At 44.7% G+C, this 20,944-nt stretch overlaps 9 protein-coding genes across 9 annotated transcripts; 3 read left to right on the forward strand and 6 right to left on the reverse strand.

Moving 5' to 3' along the window:
• Positions 1 to 217: 217 nt before the first annotated feature.
• Positions 218 to 1,777, forward strand: O0I10_010661 (uncharacterized protein; the record flags this gene model as incomplete). Its single annotated transcript, XM_058490640.1, has 4 exons — positions 218 to 256; positions 309 to 1,149; positions 1,201 to 1,296; positions 1,359 to 1,777. The coding sequence occupies 4 exons, from the start codon at positions 218 to 220 to the stop codon at positions 1,775 to 1,777; spliced, it is 1,395 nt and encodes a 464-aa protein (XP_058338538.1).
• A 366-nt stretch (positions 1,778 to 2,143) lies between these two features.
• Positions 2,144 to 3,673, forward strand: O0I10_010662 (uncharacterized protein; the record flags this gene model as incomplete). The annotated part of the gene is made up of 3 exons (XM_058490641.1): positions 2,144 to 3,219; positions 3,288 to 3,421; positions 3,483 to 3,673. 3 exons carry the CDS (start codon positions 2,144 to 2,146, stop codon positions 3,671 to 3,673), a joined length of 1,401 nt encoding a protein of 466 aa, XP_058338539.1.
• Positions 3,674 to 4,301: 628 nt separating this feature from the next.
• Positions 4,302 to 5,422, forward strand: O0I10_010663 (uncharacterized protein; the record flags this gene model as incomplete). The annotated part of the gene is made up of 4 exons (XM_058490642.1): positions 4,302 to 4,449; positions 4,521 to 4,832; positions 4,904 to 4,977; positions 5,042 to 5,422. The coding sequence occupies 4 exons, from the start codon at positions 4,302 to 4,304 to the stop codon at positions 5,420 to 5,422; spliced, it is 915 nt and encodes a 304-aa protein (XP_058338540.1).
• A 99-nt stretch (positions 5,423 to 5,521) lies between these two features.
• Positions 5,522 to 6,241, reverse strand: O0I10_010664 (uncharacterized protein; the record flags this gene model as incomplete). Its single annotated transcript, XM_058490643.1, has 1 exon — positions 5,522 to 6,241. The coding sequence occupies one exon, from the start codon at positions 6,239 to 6,241 to the stop codon at positions 5,522 to 5,524; it is 720 nt and encodes a 239-aa protein (XP_058338541.1).
• Positions 6,242 to 6,696: 455 nt separating this feature from the next.
• On the reverse strand, positions 6,697 to 9,818 carry O0I10_010665 (uncharacterized protein; the record flags this gene model as incomplete). Its single annotated transcript, XM_058490644.1, has 6 exons — positions 6,697 to 7,919; positions 7,989 to 8,390; positions 8,466 to 8,633; positions 8,701 to 8,730; positions 8,796 to 8,974; positions 9,202 to 9,818. The coding sequence occupies 6 exons, from the start codon at positions 9,816 to 9,818 to the stop codon at positions 6,697 to 6,699; spliced, it is 2,619 nt and encodes an 872-aa protein (XP_058338542.1).
• A 1,397-nt stretch (positions 9,819 to 11,215) lies between these two features.
• O0I10_010666 (uncharacterized protein) lies at positions 11,216 to 12,760 on the reverse strand (the record flags this gene model as incomplete). Its single annotated transcript, XM_058490645.1, has 1 exon — positions 11,216 to 12,760. One exon carries the CDS (start codon positions 12,758 to 12,760, stop codon positions 11,216 to 11,218), a length of 1,545 nt encoding a protein of 514 aa, XP_058338543.1.
• Positions 12,761 to 13,296: 536 nt separating this feature from the next.
• On the reverse strand, positions 13,297 to 14,355 carry O0I10_010667 (uncharacterized protein; the record flags this gene model as incomplete). The annotated part of the gene is made up of 1 exon (XM_058490646.1): positions 13,297 to 14,355. The coding sequence occupies one exon, from the start codon at positions 14,353 to 14,355 to the stop codon at positions 13,297 to 13,299; it is 1,059 nt and encodes a 352-aa protein (XP_058338544.1).
• A 445-nt stretch (positions 14,356 to 14,800) lies between these two features.
• O0I10_010668 (uncharacterized protein) lies at positions 14,801 to 19,523 on the reverse strand (the record flags this gene model as incomplete). The annotated part of the gene is made up of 4 exons (XM_058490647.1): positions 14,801 to 15,922; positions 16,132 to 16,256; positions 16,316 to 18,392; positions 18,453 to 19,523. The coding sequence occupies 4 exons, from the start codon at positions 19,521 to 19,523 to the stop codon at positions 14,801 to 14,803; spliced, it is 4,395 nt and encodes a 1,464-aa protein (XP_058338545.1).
• Positions 19,524 to 19,981: 458 nt separating this feature from the next.
• O0I10_010669 (uncharacterized protein) lies at positions 19,982 to 20,828 on the reverse strand (the record flags this gene model as incomplete). Its single annotated transcript, XM_058490648.1, has 6 exons — positions 19,982 to 20,092; positions 20,144 to 20,276; positions 20,338 to 20,465; positions 20,524 to 20,585; positions 20,648 to 20,696; positions 20,763 to 20,828. The coding sequence occupies 6 exons, from the start codon at positions 20,826 to 20,828 to the stop codon at positions 19,982 to 19,984; spliced, it is 549 nt and encodes a 182-aa protein (XP_058338546.1).
• Between the last annotated feature and the right edge of the window lie 116 nt (positions 20,829 to 20,944).

Here is a 20,944-nt window from a genome sequence, read left to right on the forward strand (position 1 = left end):
ACTCTTTCCTCAATCACAAGAGCTTCATTCAACCCACGCTTGTTCGCAAAGGAGGTCTACTTGCTGGTGGGAATGATCATAAGAAAACTCGGTGCTTGCTCCTACATAGTAATGCTTCTTTGTGACATGCATGTATGTTTGTCGCACAAAACAAAAGAACACAGCAAAACAAGGGCGACGCATCATCTCTATTTCTGTCACCCTTTTCTTTTCCAAAATGACACGCGACACTGACGAATCCGACGACCCATCCCAAGTACATAATACGAGAGTACATGGGTGGTGATATTGACACGCTTTATTATTAGATCAGCATAAACTTAGAGGATGACGAGGGCTACCACCTTAAACAGTTTTTCGAAAAGGGGCTCGATGCACTCTTAACGGACCCACACTTTTTGTTGCTGTATGTGCCAGAGGATGGAGCCAACAGGATGCAAATTATAAGACCTGCCACCAATTTACTCCATCGAAAACGCATGATCAAAAGGGTTAATGAAACAAAAAAGGGCATCCCATCCTTTTATTACGCTCTATCGCACCTCTGGGGGGTCTCCAAAGACAACCGGTACCACTGGAATGATATCAGCGAATATGTGGAAGATGAAGATGGACAACCTGTCAAACCTGTTTCCATGAGACCAGAGAAACGAGATGCATTGTTAATGCTACTCAAGGATCATCCTGATAGTTATTGGTGGATTGACGTCTTGTGTGCACGTACTGATACACCGCTCGATATCATGGGTGATATCTATGCTTGTTGCCTTGAGTGTATTGCCATGGTCGACTGTGAGCCTAATGTGATACCACAACTACATACCATGAAGGGCGAGGAAAAAGAGGATTTCAATGACGTGTTCGATGATATCGTGAATATAAGTCAAGATTCATATCTTCAAGGCAAGCAAGCCTATAAAGATTACCCCCAACTGATGGATTGCGTGCCTACATTTATGGAAAGTGAATGGTGGCAACGTGTTTGGACTTGGCAAGAAATGGCTCTACCTGCCGGAGATGTGCATTTTATGTCAGAAGTAGACACCCAGCGACTTGAAAAGAATACGATCACTCTGGAGGACCTAATTAACAGTTGTATACATGCTTTACGCATTAATTTCTATTTTTGCATGGAAAACAATAGGTTTGGTAGGTAGTAATGCCATATTGGTATATTATTGAGGCACACTACTAATCTAGTTACAGCATTAGACGCTATGAAAAAAGAACCGGAAGCCTTTGGCTGGGGATGTGTACCTCTCAAGCATCCCATGGGTACACCGGCCCAATTTGGAGGTAGGAGTACGCAATACTTGGAACATGATCAACGAATACTGTACCACTAAATTTTCAAGCAGGACTAATGTATTGGCTCGCTAACGTAAACCAAGCCAGAGCCTTCAACGAACGTCGACTCAAAAAGAAAAAGAGCGCACAGGAACTTCTCGACCTGTTTGGTGCATTGGGTGGTTCCACTCGACGATGCATGGATCCAGTGGACTATGTCTATGGTGTGCTTGGCATGTTCCAATTCAAAATTCCAAGGACACTTGAGTCGGATCAAGTTTGGCGGTATTTTTTGTCTGAGATGAATAATTACATTGAAGATATCAAGAACGAAGAGGTCATGCTTAACCCTCACTATGGAACGATGGCAAGAATAACTGGAGTCAGTGATAGTGCATACGAGGTCGATTTGCTGGAAGCTGAAAATATGGCTGATGTATACAGAGATTTACTAGCAACGCAGGAATTTCTCTCGAGTGACGAAGAATAAATCAATCATGGATCACTGTCAGAGACAAGAAGATCTTTTGTGTTATTGATCATCATGGATTGCAAACAAATAAAGGGAGGTTGTGAAGCTCTTCTATAGCTACTAAGAGAACAAGATACGGAAGGTGTGGATAGCAGCTACAGCTACGGCTTTGGAGAGAAAGGCTGATTGCTGAAAAGGTATCAGCAATGGGCCCGCTATATGGCTTGCATAACACAGGCGCACATCGTCGCTTGTTGATGTTGAAATCATGCAGGAAAGCTAGCTTTGAGATGGAGCTGGCACCAGGGTCCGCAAAGTAAAAGTGGTTATAAGTCGCCAAATTTGGTACGGTGTTACAGCTCTACTCCTCTTCCTTCTTCAAGCATGTTCCTTTTTCGCCGAATCGTTGCATGTACAGCACCGCATCGTCCATTTTCGACCAAGACAACACATGCCAATTCAGCCAAGCTCGATCGATTGCATGAACTTGCGACAACAGTCAATGAGACGAGCAGCAATATAGAAAAAGCTCTCCGAGTCAAACGCTTTATGCCTTGCTGTCATTCCATCATGAAGCGCATATACGATCCCCATTCACGGTTCCATATATCTTCACGGACTGTATTGGCGTATATTGAACGACAAGGTGCAAAGAAAAACACACCAGCAGCAACAGCACCTACAACACTTGAAGCGTTACTGGATGCGTTAGCGTCACGGCAACTGACAGGCAATGCAGCACTTGAAGCAGCGGCCTCTTTTTACCTATCTTATTGTCATACGGCTTCCCAGCAGCAAATCTTTTGTCGTATCCTTGATCGTAATCTCAAGATGGGCGTATCCACAAAAACAATCCAACAGATCCTTCGTCGAGATGATGATCAATTTCGATTCCCGAGCGTTGCCTTGGCACACCTTCATCCTTTATCACAACATCCATTGGACAATGGCGAATGGTACGCATCACGTAAACTGGATGGTGTGCGATGTATTGCTTTTGTCAATCATGATGATATTCGTTTCTATTCACGCACCGGTCGACGCTTTGAGACATTGCAAAAAGTGGAAGAAGCCATTCGTAGACGACAAAAGAAGAAGGAGGGTGGTGATGGATCATTTGTATTGGATGGCGAGATATGCGTTTATGACGAGCACATGGAGGATTTTATCAGCGTCATGAAGCAAATCAGGACCAAGCAACCCATGGATCATCCCGTCTATGAAGTATTTGATTTGGTGGATACACAAGGATTCATGAAAGGCGTTGATCCCACCCCATTTACAGAACGACAGCAGTATCTGAAATCATGGATTGGTCATTCACAACCGCATTTGAGGATGGTGCCCCAAACAAGAATCACATCAAAGAAAATGTTGAAGGAAATGAAGGACAAGGCAGCCCGCCATGGATGGGAAGGATTGGTTTTACGTCGAGATACAGGGTATCAGGGGAAACGAAGGTAAGGAAAAAAAAAACAATCATGCATGCATTGCTGTGTGGAATTAAATCATCCTTTTGTGTTACAAGTCGCGACATGATCAAGATTAAGAAATGGAAGGACCAAGAATTCATTGTCAAATCGATCGAAACGGGACGAATGAGGATGCCAGATACAGGTGAAGATAAGGAGGTCATGACAAGTGTTGTCATTGAACACAAAGGTAATAATGCTCAATCCCCCACATGATGTATCCATGGTTACTCATCCTACCTTTTTTTCAGGTACAACGGTGAGTGTTGGATCGGGGTTCACTCTTCAGCAGCGTATGCGCTTTTTGCAAAATCCGGATCTTATCATTGGGAAACCCATCACGGTGCAATACTTTGCTGAATCTCCTGGTGAAAACGGGCAGGCTTCTCTTCGATTCCCTACCGTGAAGATGGTTTATGAAGAAGGTGTACGAGATGTCTAATTGTATTCTATCAACATCCCCCCACCATATGGCTTTGATTGCTACTAATATCCACAACCATGATAGTCCCCGTATTCCCTGATGTGCATACATAAAAGCTGAGGAAGATGAATGAGCATCCAATACGGTAAAAATGACTTGGTTAAGTGAAGCGTCATAAAAGGTGTATGTATAAAACAAGTGATCGCTCCCTTGAATCGACCTTTATTTGCTGGCAATAAATGGATACGTACATCAGTTATACCAACACGACCAAGCCAAGTCAATGATCCAATACGAGTCATTTTATGAAGAGGATGGCATGTTTTATATGGGATTAGTGGTGTCTTTATGAGCTGTTGAGATCCCTAGGTTGTATGCGAGTATTATCTCACATTAGCGATGCATATACATATGCCAAAGAGGTGGGGAAAGTTACTTTATTTGTATAAAGTGGTACAAGTATTGTTTACTCTTTCTTTCGGTGTGTTTCGTAATGAACCATTGGCATGGAGCCACCGCATCAGACACAATGGTATCGGACTTTTCAAGTGGACCTTGTTTTCCAACACCACATGAAAGTTTTGAGATAACGCCTCTCCCTTTTTCCCTTCCTTTCCTCTCTCTCTCTCTCTCTCCCGTTTTCTGCATGTCCGCCATTCAGTTCAGCATTGACAGGCCATTTGGTGTCTACTTGTGGGATTACTTTGACCAACTCTACACTGCCGTTGTTGGCAAGTCGGCTACGGACTTTGCTTTTGTAGAAGGAGAGACGCCCCTGTCCACCGTCCCAGAAGGTAAGAAGCAATGGCCAACATGGAGGACCACCACCACCACGATGAAGGGTATTAAAGACACACTTCTCTAGTTGCCATTGGATGTGTTACCTATTTGTTGGTTATCTTTGGCGGACAATACATGCTCCGTGAATCTGGCCCAAGCAACCCCAAGTTTATCTTTCGCCTTCACAACTTTTTGTTGACGATTGTATCCCTCGCTCTCTTGTTGTTGTTGGTTGAACAATTGGTCCCTCAATTGGCGCGTCATGGTCTTTACTATACCATTTGTTCGGCAGAAGCATGGACCGAGAAGCACGAATTGCTGTACTACCTCAATTATCTTGTGAAATGGTGGGAGTTGGCAGACACCGTGTTCCTTGTGCTTAAGAAAAAGAAGCTTGGTAAGTGAGGATGTGTATAAATATCATGCGCGTATGAATGGATTGGCTGATTGGAGAGGAAATCATGTTAGAATTCTTGCACTATTTCCATCACAGTATGACCATGGTCCTTTGCTACACTCAATTGGTTGGCAGAACCACTGTTGTAAGTAGGAGGATGATTGGGGAAAAAAAAGGATTCATTCAAAGCTGACAATTGCAAATGATAGTCTTGGGTGCCTATTACGCTTAACCTTACTGTGCACGTTCTCATGTACTATTACTACTTCCGTACCGCATCGGGTGCCAAGATTTGGTGGAAGCGTTACTTGACGACCATGCAGATTATCCAGTTTGTGATTGATTTGGTTGTCATTTACAGCTGCACATACACCTTTTATGCCAGCAAGTATGCTCCTCATTTGCCCAACTTTGGTTCTTGTGCTGGAGGTGAAGGTGCTGCATGGTTTGGTTGTGCCCTTCTTTCTTCCTATTTGTTATTGTTTATCAACTTTTATCGCATGACTTACAAGGCTGGTAAAAACAAGAGCAAGGCTGCTGCCGCTGCTACTGCTGCTTCCACCACGGTCAAGAAGAGCAAGAAAATCTAGACCCCACCTATCACGACTACTACTACATCCCTTATCCCCACACACACACACATCAGCATCTTTTCTGATTCCATTGTATAGAAAAAGGAGAATAGAGATTTATTTAGAAGAAGAATACAATTGCTTTTCGCGAATGTAATTAGCTACATCGGGATCTACGATGGTATCCAAGTCGTTGCTATGAGCTTGTTGTCGTGCAAGTGTACTTGATAATTGAGCAATGGCAGGATCCGATAATACGACACGCGTCATTTTATTCTTGTAGACACACGATTGCCAAAAGGATTCTATATCACCATAACCTGGACGATCCGCACAGACCAGCTGGGCGTGCTTGAAAAAGGGAGCCAACGCATCATTGAGCGGTGTAGGTAAATAATATTTGGCATCAAGGAATCGTATCACGGTATCATAGCCCAACACAAAGTACGGTGTGCAATCAGGCCACTGGTGTGCCAACGTCGTTGCCTTGTCGACAAATTTGCCATGCGGTGTCACTGCTACGGCCGTTGCAAGGTGTTCACTGTCGACAAGCTTACGCGCTATCATGGTCATCATCGCCAGCCTTTCTTCTGTAGACGCACCAGTAGCATTCAACTTATCCACGTTACGCGTCGTATATAACAACAAACAACTGTCAAAGTATCCTGGGCCGAAATGCGATACGGTGGTATGCACAAGCGCCTGATGGGCTCGTGTAGGTGGGTTGAATGACGAGTCAAGTACAAGCATACGTTGTCGTTGTTGTTGACCTTGCCATCCTTCAGAAGCAAATGTCACTTGCAAATCGCCATTGCCGTGCAGCGTGGAGGATGCCATGGTGCTGCTGTTGCTGTTGTCCTTAGAAAAAAGATAGCGTCGCCAAAGCCAAGACACACGAAATGAAAACATGACATCATACTAGTATCTCCATGTGATTTTTTTATACATAGCACTGACAACATTGACACGGCAGCTTTTTAAATGCTAAAACAACATAATATTAATGAAATGGTGTCCGAACAAGTGTTCTATTCTGGGGACAAGGTTGAGTGTGTGAGTGTTGTTGGGATATGTGTGGGTAGTGTGAGAGAGATGGGGGAAGAAAAGAGTTAAAAGTGTGAAAACTATATATGAATGTCAATATGGAATCGTCAACGATGTGGTGGATTGTTGTTGCGAGTGCTGTGAGTGTGTGTGAATGTGTGTGTGTGTGTGTGTGCGAGTGCGTGTTGTGTGTGTGTTTTCGGGGGGGAATCCTGTTTTTAATATAGGTGTGTAAATAATAACATGTTTTACAAGCGACCGCTAGCATTCAAGTTTTGTTGGGAGTGAGCATCGCTACTTGTGCTTGCTACACTTTGTCGATGATTGAACATGTGAGAGAATCCACCTGTATTGGATCGCTGGACATCAGCGCCCTTTTCGGAAGGGAAGAGGGGGCCATTAGGCGATCCTGCAGTAGATCCTGGTGGTACCGATTTGGTGGCATTGTCCAAAGAACGGAAAATCTCATCATTGACATAGTATGACTTGAAGAGCATTTCCATCATTTGCATACGTTCTTCCACTCGAGAGATACGTTGACCTTCAGATTCATATGCCAAATCCTGTGGCATGTTGTTCATGGAGAAACGTGGATGTAAAGGATGAACAAGAGGAATCGATGAATCGGTAGGCTTGAAGCTTGTTTGCAAACCACGCAACAATGAACGTTTCATCTCACCCACGGACCAACGATGCACCAAACCCCATGGGCTCGAAGGACGGAAACCGAATAACCAGGTTTGTACAGCAACCAACAAACCAAAGATACCACCAACAAAACCAAGTGCATTAAGCAAGGTGTACATCTTCACTTCACGATCGGTGTAGTTGGCAAAGGATTCGGGGTAAATAGCGATAAAGGCCAAGTCAGCGTGGGTTTGCGTGTAGTTGGGATTGGGAGCCTCAGCACGGAAATTGCTTTCAACTTCAGGTGTCGAGTTGGTGATGGGAGAGAAACCAACATAGTTCCAGCCAACAGGTTGCAAGTAGCGATGATCAATCAAGTTGTAGCTAAGGGCATTGTAGCTGTAGGGCTCGACTTCAAAGATGTTGGTGGTGCCAAGATCGTTACGTTCATTCACTTGCCATGTCAAGACATCAAAATCAGACATGATGACGGGAATGTCATCATTGAGGTTGTACACCTTGACGTTGGGATCCATTTGCTTGGGATACAAAGAAACGTGCACGCGACCATAGTTGACAGATTGATCACCAAAGAAAGTGAACAACATGCGTGAACCGTTATTGGCACCTGAAGTGGAAGTCATCTTGAAATCAGCATCCGAACGGAACAAGAAGCATGAAACAGCACCAAGGTTGGATGCAAAGGAAGGTGTGAAAACGCTCATGTCGAGTGGTTGAATCGAGCCACTGCAAGAGTAGCCGGTATCGGTTTGGCATACAACACCAGGGTCACGAGGATCATTGTTGCCATAGGTGGGGAAACCATCAAAGCAGAATCGTACATCTGTAGAAAACAAATTAATATCATTTAGTATGGGAAGGGAGAGAGGGGGCCGAGAACCAAATCACATACCTGGAACATCAACTTGAGCAGCAGCCTCCTCAATTCGTTGTGTAACATTGGGGCTATTAATCGCTTGGCGGATCACAAAGACCAAGAAGCACACAAATAGGAACAACATAAAGATTTGGCACACAATGCGACTGGTTTCAGCCCACACAGGTTCACCGGTACGTGGCTTCCAGATATCGTGATGGATGCGAAGAGCCAACCAGCGAATGTAAGATTGGAAGCGCCACAACAAGAACAAAATGATGCAAAGCAATACAACAGCAGCAATGGTAACACCAGCAATGAGACCACCAGAGACACCCGAACCAGAATCGCTATCGCTTTCATCAAAGGATTGCAACCATTTGGAATCAGCCAAGTTGAACACATTGAGATCATTGTATTGCGTATTGAGAGCCGAGCCTAGATTATACGTATATGCAAGTTAAAATTTGCTCTCTTTATCAACATTGATGTGTGCATATGCATGTGACTTACCAAAAGCAAACAAAACATGTTGATCATCAAAGCTACCAGAGACGGCAAATGAACGACGCGAGGGAGGAATACCGTCGACGGTAGGGATTTCCCAGGTCCATGTCTTGGTATCAAGAATAGCAATAGCATTCAAGTATTGTCGGTTTCTCATATCACTGCCACTGTCACCTAAAAAAAGAACCCAACATGTCAACCCTCTTGGTATTACATGTGTACACGTGATGCATTTCCATACCGCCAAAAATCACAATCTTGTCGTCGGAGGCTGTTTATGGATATGGGATTAACATTTCATTGTCAATTATGCATGGTTGGCATGTGAGCACTTACTGACGACGGCACTATGATCGGTACGAGTGGAAGGGTAGCTGCCACCTGAAGATTGGGTGTTTTGTGCGGTCCATGTGTTGGTCTTTGTGTCGAATACAAGAACTTGTTGCATTGGGACAAGGTCGGGCACATTGTTTTGATCCAAAGCAACACCACCAATCACAACCAACTTGCCATCACTAGATGTAAGTAAAAAAGAAAAATCATGATCATCAGCATGCGAGTGTTTGAGGAGAGAAAGGAATAAAAATTTCCCATTCATTGTCGGGGAGCACAAGAATTGGGATGATTGGTTGTGCACAATTATTATGTGGTAAATCAAATTTGCACATTAAAGATATACATGCAACATACACACATACACGTGGTCTTCTCCCCCATCATGATGATGGAAATTAGAGCTTACCTTAACATGGAAGCGGTATGACCGTAACGATGTTCACCAGCATTAGGCAATTCAGTGAATTGCATTTTGCCGGTATCCAACTTGTAAAAGTCGCCAAAGATGACCGAATTGTTGAGCGAACCACCATAAATGTAAACGCTGGTGTTGTTATCATAGGTGGCGGTGAAACGTTGACGGTTCAAAGGCACACCGGTAGCATTTGTGTTTGCATTGCCGCCCCAGGCACCCCAAGATTTGCTGTCAAAGTTGTAAGAGTACATTTGCAAAGGCAAGAGCTGATTAGCGGTGGATTGGGAAAGACCACCCATCAACAAAAAGGTGCTGCCAGTGTTGGAAACAATGGCTTGGCCGTATGTAGAGCCTGGTGGAGGATTTTGCTGTTCCAAGGCTTGCCAAGTAAAGGTATCGCCGGTTTGTTGAAGCTGGAAAAGGCCGTTGGTGTAAGGGTTGGTACCATTCTCGCCACCAAAGATCACAATCGAGTCACCACCACGTTGTGCAAAGGCACTACCGCCTTGGAATGGTAACGAGCTCATGAAATTGGGAACGTAAAAGTAGGCATCGGTTAAAGTCGCAGCCCAAAGGCCCACGAGTAAAAGTGTGGCAAGCAATTTCATGTTGTTGATGATGAAGAGGAGAGAGGTATTGCTCACACACTAGAGTCGGATGTAAAAGGAGGAAGCGGGATAGAGGAGGTGATGATAGGATGTATAATAGATGTATGTGTGTGTGGAGAAAATGAAAGGAAGTGGGGAAGCAGTAAAAAGAAAGAAAGAAAGAAAGAGTGAGCAAGAGCACAAGAGAGAGAGAAAGAGAGAGAAAAAAGAAAGCGAAAGAGAAAGGAACAGGGTCCACAAAGAAACGAGGCACACACAAAAAATTAGGGAGGTACCAAATGGAGATCGAAAGCGAACGATAAAGCAAGGCGATAACATGGTGCCATAATGACTCGGGGCAGAAATCAACATGTAACTATAACGACTACTACTACTACTGCTGCTTGCTGTGATATATACAACTCCTTTCTTTTCCCTTCTCCTTGATTTTGGGAGCCAAGTATATATAAAAGCGCCCATACGCGTTTTTACATTTCTCCTTGTTCTTTCTTTCTCTTTACCCATCATTTGATTTAAAACAAAAAAGAGACCAAGGATATGGGATCATACTGAAATCGGCATATGATGGGGTCAAGACCGGGCTACACGCGTTCTCGCCCTTGAATTTTTGCTCCTTTGCTGTACCATAAAAGGCATGCGCTTAAACTTCAGCGGTGTCTAGTTCATTTAAGGCATCCAATCATCACCTACGGCCTATTTTTATGCTTCAAGGTCCACACACAAACACGCTAAACTGTAGATGTGGTTGTTTGTTTCGCAATAGTGAGAAAATGCTTGTTAGCGTGCTTCGAGGCCCCCATTGACATGAGTGGAGCCATCCATTTGTGTTGCCATGTTTCCATGCACCTTGTGTTATGGTTCATTCAAAGATGAAAAGAGTGACCCAGCCAACCAGCCAGCCAGTCCTCCTTTGAGATTCCGAAAGATGGGCACACATGCATCCAACACACACACCGATCGCCCCGCCCGCTCTCTCTCATCATTTTTTTTCGTTTGCTCTCATCACTCTAATTCTTGGCTGCATTGTAAGACAAGAGAAAATGATCGCCCTGCCCTCGTGCCTGGCCCGATGTCGGTGCTGCACTCCTCCATTTTTGATATACAGCGGAAGATAGAATGTTTCTTTTTTATTACACTTGAGAAAGAGTAGTATATTTACAAAGCAAGGTGTGTGTGTGTTTATTACCGCTATGCTAACGTTGTTGTTGTGATCTTTTTGGGAAGAGGGGTTATACCAATGACGATGGGTAAAAAGAAGACGAGGAGGAGGAGGAGGAGATGTGTGTATACAAATGAGGTTGCTTGTTGATATATATGTGTGTTGTGTGCGTATATATATAGATGTGTGTGTGTGTGTGTGTGTGTGTGTGTTTGGATGCATAGAATAGGAAGGATCGTTAGTGAGATGATGCTTCAGCGGATGGTGTAGTAGTCGAAGTGGTGGAGGTGGTATTGTTTGGTGTACGTTCAACAGGAACAGCTCTGCACAAGGGACATCGGTTTTGACCTTCTGTGAGCCACTTGTCGATACAAGTTTGATGGAAACCATGCTGACATTTCAAGACGCGCACCACATCCAAGGCAACAAACTTTTCCAAGCACACGTGACAATTTTCGGTATCACCCACCATGGATGCCGCCACTTGAGCATTGTATTGTTGCGTAGGAGCACTTGCATCGATTTGTTCAATACTGATCGGGAATCTGGCAGGACCCAGTGACTCCACCAACGATAGCAATTCCTCATACGTAGGCGACTCGCTCAATCCCGGCAAAGTGCCACCCCCTTCTCCAGTCGTATCACTATAAATCCATACCATCCATCGACTCGATGCATTTCTTTGCTGCTCCTCTTCCTCTTGTTGTTGTCGCTGTTGTTGACGTTGGGCTGCTATTCGTTGACTACGTCGCAATCCTTGTTGTTGTCCTTCATCATCACCACCTTCGTTGGGTGTGGGTGTCGTTGTAGTAGTGGTAGCCGTGCCTCGAATACGATATCCCACAATGACCATTGGCATCGTCATTTCACGCAATTGTTGAGTTTCACCATTGGCGGATACAGTGGTTAACATGACTGGCAATCGTACATATCTGAAAAAAGATTCATCGGTCGATGCTCCAGTGCTTGGTGATGACGAAGAACCACCATTGGATGTTTGATTCAACATGGATGGGATATGCATTGAAGCAAGTGATGATAGTTGTTCAGGTCCCAATGATTGTTCACCTCCTTCTCCCGTTGTTGTTGTTGTAGTAGTAGTAGCAGAAGCAGCTGCTGCTGCGGCAGCTGCTGTGGTTGTCATCATTGGATCTGGATTGGTGGTTGTGGTTTCAGTTGTATTGCCTTCACCAGCACCCGTATGTCGATCTCGAAATGCTGATAGTACGGCTTGAGTAATGACATCTGCAATCATGGAAGGCGCTAAAAGGGTATGTGCTGGATCATTGTTGGTAGTAGATGCATCAGGTTGTTGTTGTGGTTGATCAATATCCATCATGCTGCTGCTTGATTCCTCTTGTTGTTGCTGTTCGTCTCGCATCCTGGACATTCGAACTGAACGACGCAACGAGTAGGGTACATTATCAACATCTCGTCGTCGTCGTTGTTGTTGTTGACCACCCGCTGCTAGTGCTGCTGCTGCTGCTGCTGCTGCCCTTGATCGCGTAACCATACCGGATGGTGGCGGTGGGTCTTCTTCATTAGGACTCAACAGACTCGAGGCATTCAACGGTAGACTTTGACTGCTACTGGTGCGTATAGGTCGAGTGGATCGTGACAATGGATTGTATCGATTGACTTGTCGAGCCGATGCACTGCGACTCAATGTGCGTCGAGGCGAAGAAGCAGTAGAAGAAGAAGCATTGTTGGTATCGTTCCTTTGTTCACTCATGTGACGTGATGGATCGTGTGAATTGCTCGTGGTTGAAAAGTTTTGTCCCATGAGAGTGAATGTGATAAAGAGAAAAAGAAAGCAATTGGACAAGGAGTTCAAGTGAGGGGGGTAAAAAGAACAAGAGAGAGAGAGAGAGAGAGTAAATGTGTAATATGCAAGATTGGCTTGCTGGCTGCAGAAAAAAGAAAGTCCCACATTCGAACGATCGGTTGGATTTGTGTGAGTTGCCTTTACATCTAGCAACTTCCATCCCAATGTGAAACATGACCTCTTGTTCTTCCATTGTAATCCATTCTATCATTACACATGCACTGTAAAATGATTCATTCAAAATGAGTGTTGTTGCTGGATGATGATAGTAAACTATAAAGAGTACAAAAAAAATAAAGAGACTATGCTACGTAAAAACAAAGGAGAGGCAAGAGAGAGATAATTAGTCAATGGTGCATGATCGATTGTGTGTGTGTGTGTGTAAAAAAAGAAAGGAAAGGGGGTGATGGAAGAAGAGGAACATTCAACATCATCCTACTGCGATGATGCTGCAGCACTGCTGTTTTAGGGAGAGAGAGAGAGAGATGATGGCATCATGTGTTGCTGCCATCCTTTTGCTGCAAATGTTGCTTTACCAAGTCCTCCAATTGTTTTCGAGAAAGCCGTTCTTGCATCAACATGGCTTCAAGTTGTGCAATGCGTTCAAGTAACTTGCTCCCATCCATGTTGAAACCGCCAGCCAGGGCAGGTGGACACGACGACCGGCGTCTTTTACGTTCTTCAACCTCCATGTTGGTGGTCACATGTTGTCGACAATGAGGGCATGTTGTATCATTCTTACTGCTACTACTACTACTACGAGTGGTGGTTGTGGTTGATTTGAAAATGGAATGCCGTTTTTGTTGTTTGGAACAAGAAGAAAGGGTTGACATGCGTGGGGAGGGTACGGAGGGTGGTGGCATAGGGAATAATTGCAGATCATCCTGGATCGGTGAAGTCGTCGTAGTAGCACTAGTAGTGGACGTGCACGGTTGCATATTATCCGCCTTTGGATGTTCCGATGAGGATGAGGATGATGAATGGTGTGTGCTGCTGCCAACACTGTAAACACCTGAATCTCTCAGCATGGGCTCATAAGATGCAGGCAATAGGGGGATGTGCTTGGCCCCTGCCAAAGTAGATGCCGGTGTGGGTGGTGCTAAACGTTGTCCACTGCCACTACGTGCTAGCAGTGGTGTATTTGCTTTTCTCCTGGTAGGCATTCGATGATGGTAATGATCCACTACAATATCACTCAAACTGGAAATAGCTGGTTGTTGTTGTTGTGGTGGTGGTGGATTGGATGTTGATGATGATCCTTGACGCCTATTATTACTACTACTACGAAACTTGCGAAATAGACTCAATTGTTTCTTGCGATGATTGCTGTAATCATCGTCATCGTTGTTGGATGAATGATGATGAATCATAGAGGCACGGTTTGCGAATTCTTCAGGACCTGTGGATGCTAAAAATTCGGCTAGAGCAAGTGTGCTGCTCCCTGATAATCGATATGGGTTCATGGCATGATCAACATCAAACAATGGATCTCTGCTGGAGGCTGTCGTCGTGGTGGTGGTTGCTCGTGCAGGTTGCATTATTCGGGTGGCCATGATGTTAGTTGGCTTGATGCTATTATAAAAGGAAAGGAAGAAAAAAAAAGTACAACGTCGACAAAGTTTTCATTTTATACGCAAGGTTGTTTGATATAGGTTGTTATATAATCTTGTTGCCTCCTTTTGACGTTTATCGATTGTATGACGTGAATACATTTCTGTGCTCTATTATTATATGACTCCTTGTTCACACCCATTGACAAAGCGTCAATTGTGTATATGGGTGTGTATCCAGACACTTGGCGCTTTGTCTCATCAACCCCGGTCTCCCTCCTCCTAGAGAGATCAATGGGGTAATAAGTGAAACTGACATTTGCCCTTACATTTGCCTCCTGACTCAGCACAGCACACACACACATACATACACACCCACACTCAAATTATTATATGGGGAAAATGTATATATATATACTGGTTGAAAAAAGAACAAGCATCGAAAAAGCTACCTGTTTTGGGATGAAGAAGAAGGAGAGGAAGAAGAAGAAATGAGTGACAAGGGATGTTGTTCTTGTTGTTGTTGATGGTTGTTGTTATTCTGCTCCTCCTCGGATAGCGTTGATTCTCCTACTATTGAAGATTGTGCTGTGGGTGGTTGTGGTTGTGATAATGATGCTGATGATGCTGAATGTTGTTGCTCTCCTATCACTGATGGCTGTTGTTGTGACCGAGGATTAGGAGAGAGTGAATGAGGACCAGGAGCTGTAGAACCCGCCAAGCCGATAAAAAGATCAGAGTCCGAGCCACTTCGAATAGGCAATGATGGCATTCGGTAGGCTAAACGTCTGTTGCTATGGATAATGGATGACCCTCGTCGTATGGCTCCTTGCCCTGCTACGGATGATGGTGATGGTGATGCTGTTGAGGAGGGAATATCCATACTGGAGACACGACGTTGATGATGATGCTTGTTGTTGTTGTTGCGGGGATACCATTCACCCACACCTTGAAGCAAAACGCCATGTTCATTATTTTCGAACAAGGATGATTGAGCTGGTGTTGCCATCGTCGTGCTGCTGCTGGTCGGCTGTTGTTGTATGGTTGCTATGCTACAACTCTCCTCCACGGCCTCCTCTAATGAACCCCTTCTGGCCTGAGTATGATGATCCCTTTGCCTGGATGACCGCCTCGACATCGATGATGATGGTGTCATTTTTTGTTGATTCGTTGTAGTAGTAGTCGTGTTGTTGTTGGTGGATTGTCGCCAACGTCGCCAACCTTCAAAATCAATCAAGGCTTGCATGCATCCCCATTCGACAATTTTCTTTTCAAGCCATTCCAAACTCACTGGCTTTGTAAGGAAATCATTGCATCCTGCCGCCAAAGCTGCATGACGATCGGATTCAGAGGAGCTTGCCGTCAGGGCAACAATAATGACCGGTGATCGAAATGGCGTTTGTGGGTCCGATGATGCCATCATCTTGTTGTTGTTGTTGTCACCGCCAGATGAATCATTGTCTGCCAAAGAGGCTGATGCTGGTAACACACCAATCTTTTGTTCCTTTTCAATTGCACGAATCGTCTTTGTAGCTTCAAGTCCATTCATAACAGGAAGTTGGATATCCATCTAAGTGGTTGTGTCATTTCGAGGAGAAGAAATAGTAGTAGTCATGGGTAGGAGAGAGAAGAACAAGGGGGGGAAGGGGAATGAAAGAGGAAATAATTAGCCTGAATACAATCATAATAAAGCGGGTTGGCATTGTTGTTGTCATATACACATCTTGTTGTTGTATAGGTAATAGCCAACCTTGTCACCCCCTCCTTGCTTTGACTTACCAGTACAAGATGAAAACCACCCCCTTTCCATTTCTCCACGGCTTCTTGTCCATTCATGGCAGATGAATGCTTGATGTTGTGTTTCTTCATCCAAGTTTGCAAAATCACTTGATTGATCTTGTTGTCTAGTAGCATGCTATCAATGTCAACAACACGTTGTGCCTAGACGACTTCTCCTTATTACCTTCCACAATCAGCACATGAATGGGTGGACTCGCCATACCAGAAAAGGGTGTGCCCTTGTCTCGTCTCTTTTTCCTCACCATCCGCCTAATCCTGCGAGCTGTTACTGGAGCTGAAGAGGAAGATGCCTGATTCGCTGACGTTGTGCCTGTGGGTGATTTTCTGGATGTAGAAGCATTGTCGGTCGCATTGGCTACTGAAACAGATGTATTTGCCATAGCCGTTGTCGTATCATTTCCATCTTGTTGTTGACGCTGTAATGGTCCAACGAGTGCTAATGATTGCTCCGATGACTGTTGTTGTGATGATGATGGTTGATTATCCTCATCGTCATCTTCATCGTCCTCATCATCGTCATCCGTATCATCATCGTCGTCATCATCTTCATCAACAGGACCCACCATAGCAGCAGCAGCAGCAGCCGTATTCATGCGCATGAATCGGCTATTTGTTGTTCCACTTGCACGTAAATCGTCATCGTCATCATCATCTGTACCAAATGGATACATCATGCCCGCCATCGCAGGTCGATAAGGTGTAGCCAAGGCATCCATTCTTGATTCCATCGGTCGATTGCTTGCAAAAAATGTACCACTGGAAGATCGCAAACGTTTTTCCTTTGTTGTTGTCGTTGATGATGTTGCATGATGAGGAGAACTTGCCATACTCGTACTGGCGGTGGTGGTGGTGGTGGTGCCATCCATCACGATCGTTTCTTGGGTGAAATAATGCTTATCAGGCCAATTCACACCAGGTGGGGTATAATAACCACTGCCACCACTATGTCGTTGAGAGGGACCTCCTCCTGGTCGTCGACTTGCTGTGCTATGATAACTGCTACTTGATCCAGGATGAATACCACTGTCGCTGAGAGGAGATGCCATTGCAGGTTGTGGATGATGATGATGATGATGATAATAATAATGTTTTTGTCCACTACCACTTCCACTTCCACCACCACCACTTTTATCATGATGATGATGATGATGATGACCTCCTGGTGTGCTGGTATTGGAGGGTGTTGAATGCAAAGGATGAGGAGGAGGTGGTGCCGTCATGGGCGTAAAAGGGGTGGTAGCAATTGGAAAATAATGTGGTTCTACCATTGGATTATGCCATGCTGTGTGTAACGCTGTCAAGAAACGTAAAGGACCTGCTGGTTTGGGCACCACAACGACTCTCGGCATACCAAAAGGATGATGCTGCTGCCCCGTTGAAAACCTTTGTACAACACCACGAATTTGTTTGTACTTGTTGAGCGATGCAAAACAAATGATGGCTTGTACGCCATGATGGAAAAAGTTGCCATGAGGTCCACCACCACCACCACCACTTGTTGAAGGATTTGCCGTCTTTTGTCGGCGTTGCATTTGTTGATGATGTTGTAGCATCTTGTCGGATACTGGAGGTTGAGAACGAAACTCACGTAATTGTTGCTCCAATGTATAGGTATCATCGTCAATCAATACAAAGGTGGGCTCACTCAAAGTAGTCGTCGTTGTCGTCGTCGATTGTTGTTGTGATGATGCTGCATCTTTCATTTCTTGACGAGGGAATCGGCTGATAGGAATATGACTGATGTCGACATTGAGGTTGGCAAGATAGCTTGTAAGATGAGTCGCAAAGACACTTTGCTCGGGTGCATGCAAGACCATCCTGATCCCTTTCAAATGTGTATTCACAAACTGGGCCAATTCATCCCGTGTTGGCTCATTGGAAAACTGGATCCCTGACAATTGTTGTTGTAGTATTTGCTGTGACGACGTATCAATGACAAGTAATTGTTGTTCATCCGTATCACGTTCGCCAGGTTTCATATCAAGGGTCAATCGAAAGAGAGTACGTCCACGATCCATTTCTTCCACGGCCAAGCTGCCACCCACATGCTGCATCAATTGGGCTGTGAAATTGGAATTGGGTGTAAGCACGGCTTCCAAGCTGATAGGGATGGCAGGTGAACATGTATGAACAATATCAAAGGTGATACGCTTCAAGCCATTATTGAGAGATGCCATTCCCAATCCCACTTCCACTGTAGCACCTGGTGTACATCCCTCTTCCATAATTCGTGATATTAACTATACAAAGAAAATAGGTGTTAATGATGATGTCTATGTTGCTGTTGTACTTGTACTTGCATCCAACAACGTATGACGAATAATGCCTTCGTTGCCTGTGACATTGCTGTAATGGAGTCCATTGTCGGCATGATAGATAACAAGGTATACATCCAATTTGGCTGCCATGCCAGCTAATGCATCACCCACGTTTTGTACAAGACCACCAATATCAAACTGGACATTGTCCTGCTGCTGTAGTAGCAATGTATCCTCTTGCGTCTCACTGTGGGATGTTGTAAAGGTATCGGGATCATGATGATGATGCTGATGATGCTGATGGTGATGATGTGTGCTGGTAAGTAAACGCGTGACGAGATCAAGGTTATGGCTGACGTGGTGCACTTGTTTGATAGCTGTATGAATAGCGGAAATGCTTGTGATAGGAACAGCAATCGTACATGCACTGAGTAATTCATGGGTGCGAGCCAAGATGGAAGAAGGGGAAAAATGCTCAAGCGTTGTAGTGATCATGCCTGCCACTCCTTGCATTTCCTGTGCAACAGCATCCAACATCTTGAGTCGATGAGATGACGCGTAGATTCGGCGCAGTAGTTCGCGTTGGTGGTAGTCATGTGCTGCATGTAACTGTCGAGCAAACCAAAAGAGGCAAGCACCGGGAATAACAAGCAACGCCGATGCATGGAGCAAGTATGGATGGTTGTTGTTGTTATGATTGATAAAAAGCATTGTCATGTGGTGGTGCACGGCCATGAGAATAGATACACCCAATGCCCATGATAGCCATCCCTCATGCATCGTAGTGTCATTGTAGGACCCCATCCATAAGGCCAAAGTAGACCATATCCACCATGTGGTATACACGAATGCTGCCGGATGATCCACTTTTACCATAGCAATACTCGATAAAAGACACATGATCGCTGCTGCTGTGGTTGCGTATCGGATTTGGCGATCCACAGGATTACTCACAATACATGCTTCGAGACTAGTAGTGTCGGTGGATTCATTCATGCCATAACGAGTAGTAGTGCGTGATGATGTCGATGAGGAGGAGGATGAAACGGGTAAGGGTCGTCGTTTGGTGGTGGTGGTGGTGGATTCAAACGACACGTTGTTGCTGTGAGTCATTGTCGGTTCAATCGCAGCTGCTGTCTTGTCATTCCACCGAGTCATTAAAGTGCGAGTTGTAGTAGAATCGCTTCACAATGGCAGTGGAAGGAAAAGGGTGTATGTATATATATATGCGTCAAGTGTGTGCGTGTGAAAAGAGAGAGAGAGAGAGAAAAGAGAGAAAAGAGAAAGAACGAAAAATCGTTTGCGAACGAGCCACCTAGAAAGGGGAAACGTTTCACCTCTACACACACACACACAAAGCAACATCACCCATAATCACCACCATCATCACCCACACACCCACACCTTGTATCACCCTGAATAGGGTCTTTTGCAGTGGTCCAACCCCACCCCCAATCTCATTGGCCGCACGCTCCACCCACCCAAGATCGGCACCCAATCGCATCATCGGACCTAGATCGTGGTAGCTCACATGTTTCACACATCATCTGTTGCTACAATGTACATTTTATCTATTGTGCACCATTAACTCTACCATATGATAACACCCGCTGATCAAGACGGCATTCTTCCGGTACAGTCGTCACTTTTTGTAAGCTCTGTTCAAGCACCACATTCTCATCCTAATCATTCTCTTTGAGTTAATGCACACTTTATGATGATGATTATCGTACCTTGGGAAAATGGAATTCACCCACAAAAGGTTGTCCACTCAACATGAAGGGTAACCAAAGTCGGTCATCCGCCCACATGCTGTCATAGGGAATGTCATCATACGAATACCATTGGGGTCGCATTTCCTCGGTTCTAATCACCATCCAAGGTTACTACATCATCATCCTCATCCATACCAATCCACTGTACTTACTCGGTAGGTGTGCCTTGAAAAGTCTTTCCTTTGAATATATGGACTTCAAGTGCCATTGGGCTTTCTTCAAATGTAAATACATTGAGACCAATCTTTTCAAGGTGATCCGTTTTGATCATCGCCTCTTCCTAAAAGATTTATTACTATGTGCTGCTGCGGCGGCATACAATGATGATGACCACCTACCTCTAATTCTCGGTGTGCAGCTTCCAATACGCTCTCTCCAGGTTCCACCTTGCCTCCAAATCCTATAGCGTTCATCTTTTGAATACACCCAGCCGCGTGTAGACACTATGCTTTGATCTCTTACCATTCCAGAGATTCACACCAAAGCCACGCTTCTTCATTCCGAGAAGGACCTAGTCGAGTGATGAGGGGATTAGTCAATCACACCTCCTCGTATCGACAACAACCCCTTTATATACCTTTTGGTTGGCTTCGTCTTGAATAAATATCAGAGTGTACGCTTTTTTCTTGTCAACAACGACCATGCTTAAAACGTGAGGGGAGAAAGAAAAGAGTTGAATGTGTCAAAATCGGAGTCGACTATGAAGCTGCTACTACTACGCGTACAAGTGTCTCTTTCTTTCGTCCTCCTTTACGAACG

Source organism: Lichtheimia ornata (assembly GCF_029851405.1).
Source record: "Lichtheimia ornata isolate CBS 291.66 chromosome Unknown scaffold00074, whole genome shotgun sequence".
NCBI lineage: Eukaryota > Fungi > Mucoromycota > Mucoromycetes > Mucorales > Lichtheimiaceae > Lichtheimia > Lichtheimia ornata.